The 1611-nt window shown below is 49.7% G+C and overlaps 1 protein-coding gene across 1 annotated transcript in view; it reads left to right on the forward strand.

Annotated features, from left to right (window-relative positions):
• apbb3 (amyloid beta (A4) precursor protein-binding, family B, member 3) overlaps positions 1-1609 on the forward strand; it is a gene marked incomplete at its 3' end in the record, with an annotated part of 7477 nt that extends 5868 nt beyond the window's left edge. The window contains exons 8-12 of the mRNA XM_087172152.1: positions 256-337; positions 417-500; positions 851-966; positions 1048-1227; positions 1544-1609. Coding sequence (XP_087028278.1) covers positions 256-337; positions 417-500; positions 851-966; positions 1048-1227; positions 1544-1609 — 528 coding nt within the window. The remainder of the gene's footprint in view (positions 1-255; positions 338-416; positions 501-850; positions 967-1047; positions 1228-1543) is intronic.
• Between the last annotated feature and the right edge of the window lie 2 nt (positions 1610-1611).

Here is a 1611-nt window from a genome sequence, read left to right on the forward strand (position 1 = left end):
TTAGCATCTTTTCAGAAAGGTTAGTGTAGTTAGCGTCTTTTATTTGTTTATGTTGTTTGTTAGCTTGTAATGGGCAGTGGCTGACACAATGTTAGCGGTTGCACTAATGCTAACTTGCGCTCTCTGTATTGACGAGGCTTCAGGTTTATTTAGCCCCGCCCTCGTGCCCACAGGATTGGTTCCTGAGGTTTGTGACGTATGAAACCCTGGCTTCGCCTCTGCTCCAGGATAAATGTGTGAACGTTCTGTCTGTAGATGATGTCAGAGAAGACGCTGATGAGGCCGTCTCGCTCTCTGACCATGGAGAGCATCTCACCTGAAGACTTGCCCAGACAAGGTGACTCACCTGTTCACTTCTCTGAGATCACCTGCTACTCTCTGATTGGTTCTTTGCTGATTACCTGTTGTTGTTTCAGTTGAGTTTCTGGAGGCTGTTCGGCAGCAGGTCCAGAAGTTCGAGGTCCAGTACATTGGTAACCTGCCGGTGTCCAGAGCCATGGGTAGGAAACACACCTGTTACACCTGTCACACCTGAACACACCTGTTACACCTGAACAGACCTGTTACACCTGAACACATCTGTTACACCTGAACACACCCAAACATGCCTGTTACACCTTAACATACCTGAGCACACCTGAGAACACCTGTTACATATGAGCACACCTGAATACACCACTTACACCTGAACACACGTTATACCTGAACACACCTGAACATGCCTGTTACACCTGTTACACCATGACATACCTGAGCACACCTGAGAACACCTGAACATACCTGTTACACCTCAACACACCTGAACACACCTTCTGACAGTGTGCTGTACCTGTACCTGTGTGTGCTGCAGGTATGGAGGTGTTGAACCGAGCCATCGAGAGCATCATGAACTCCACAGACAGAGACGACTGGGAGCCGACGGTGATCCACGTCACTGACAACGTCCTGTCTCTGTGGAAGGGAGAGGTACAGCTATCACACACTGTCAGCCTGCCAGGTCAAAGGTCATCACAGCTCCGCCTAATCTGTGTCACCTGATCCCCACAGGAGGGGGAGGAGCCGTTCTGGGAGTGTCAGGTACGATTCCTCACCTTTCTGGGCGTCGGCCACGACTGCCACACCTTCGCCGTGATCGTCGATGGCGGCACGCAGAGATTTGAGTGTCATGTGTTCTGGTGTGAACCGGACGCAGGAATCCTCTCCGAGGCCGTCCAGGCTGCATGTATGGTGAGACACCTGTCTGTCTGAGCGTCTGTCAGTCTTTCTCTGTTGTTGTTGTTGTTTGTCTCTGTTGTTGTTGTTTGTCTCTGTTGTTGTCGTTGTCTCCGTTGTTGTTGTTTGTCTCTCTTTTCTTGAAGCTCTACTAATCAGTGTTTTTTGTGTTAACATTAAATTTGATCATCTCCTGGTTTTGGTTTTATGACATCACTTCCTGTCTGCTTCAGTCCTCCACCTGCTGAGGTCAGGTCAACACTGATTGGTCACTGGTGTCATGACATTACTTCCTGTCTGGATCCTCTAACAGTCCTCTCTTGTCTGTCAGGTTCAGTATCAGAAGTGTCTGGTGGCTCAGACTCCTCCTCCGAGGTCCAAGTCGTGGCGTGCGAACCC

This window comes from Seriola lalandi, unplaced genomic scaffold (assembly GCF_002814215.2).
Source record: "Seriola lalandi dorsalis isolate HSWRI2012SDOR001 ecotype SW California unplaced genomic scaffold, Sedor1 jcf7180002052110, whole genome shotgun sequence".
Lineage (NCBI taxonomy): Eukaryota > Metazoa > Chordata > Actinopteri > Carangiformes > Carangidae > Seriola > Seriola lalandi.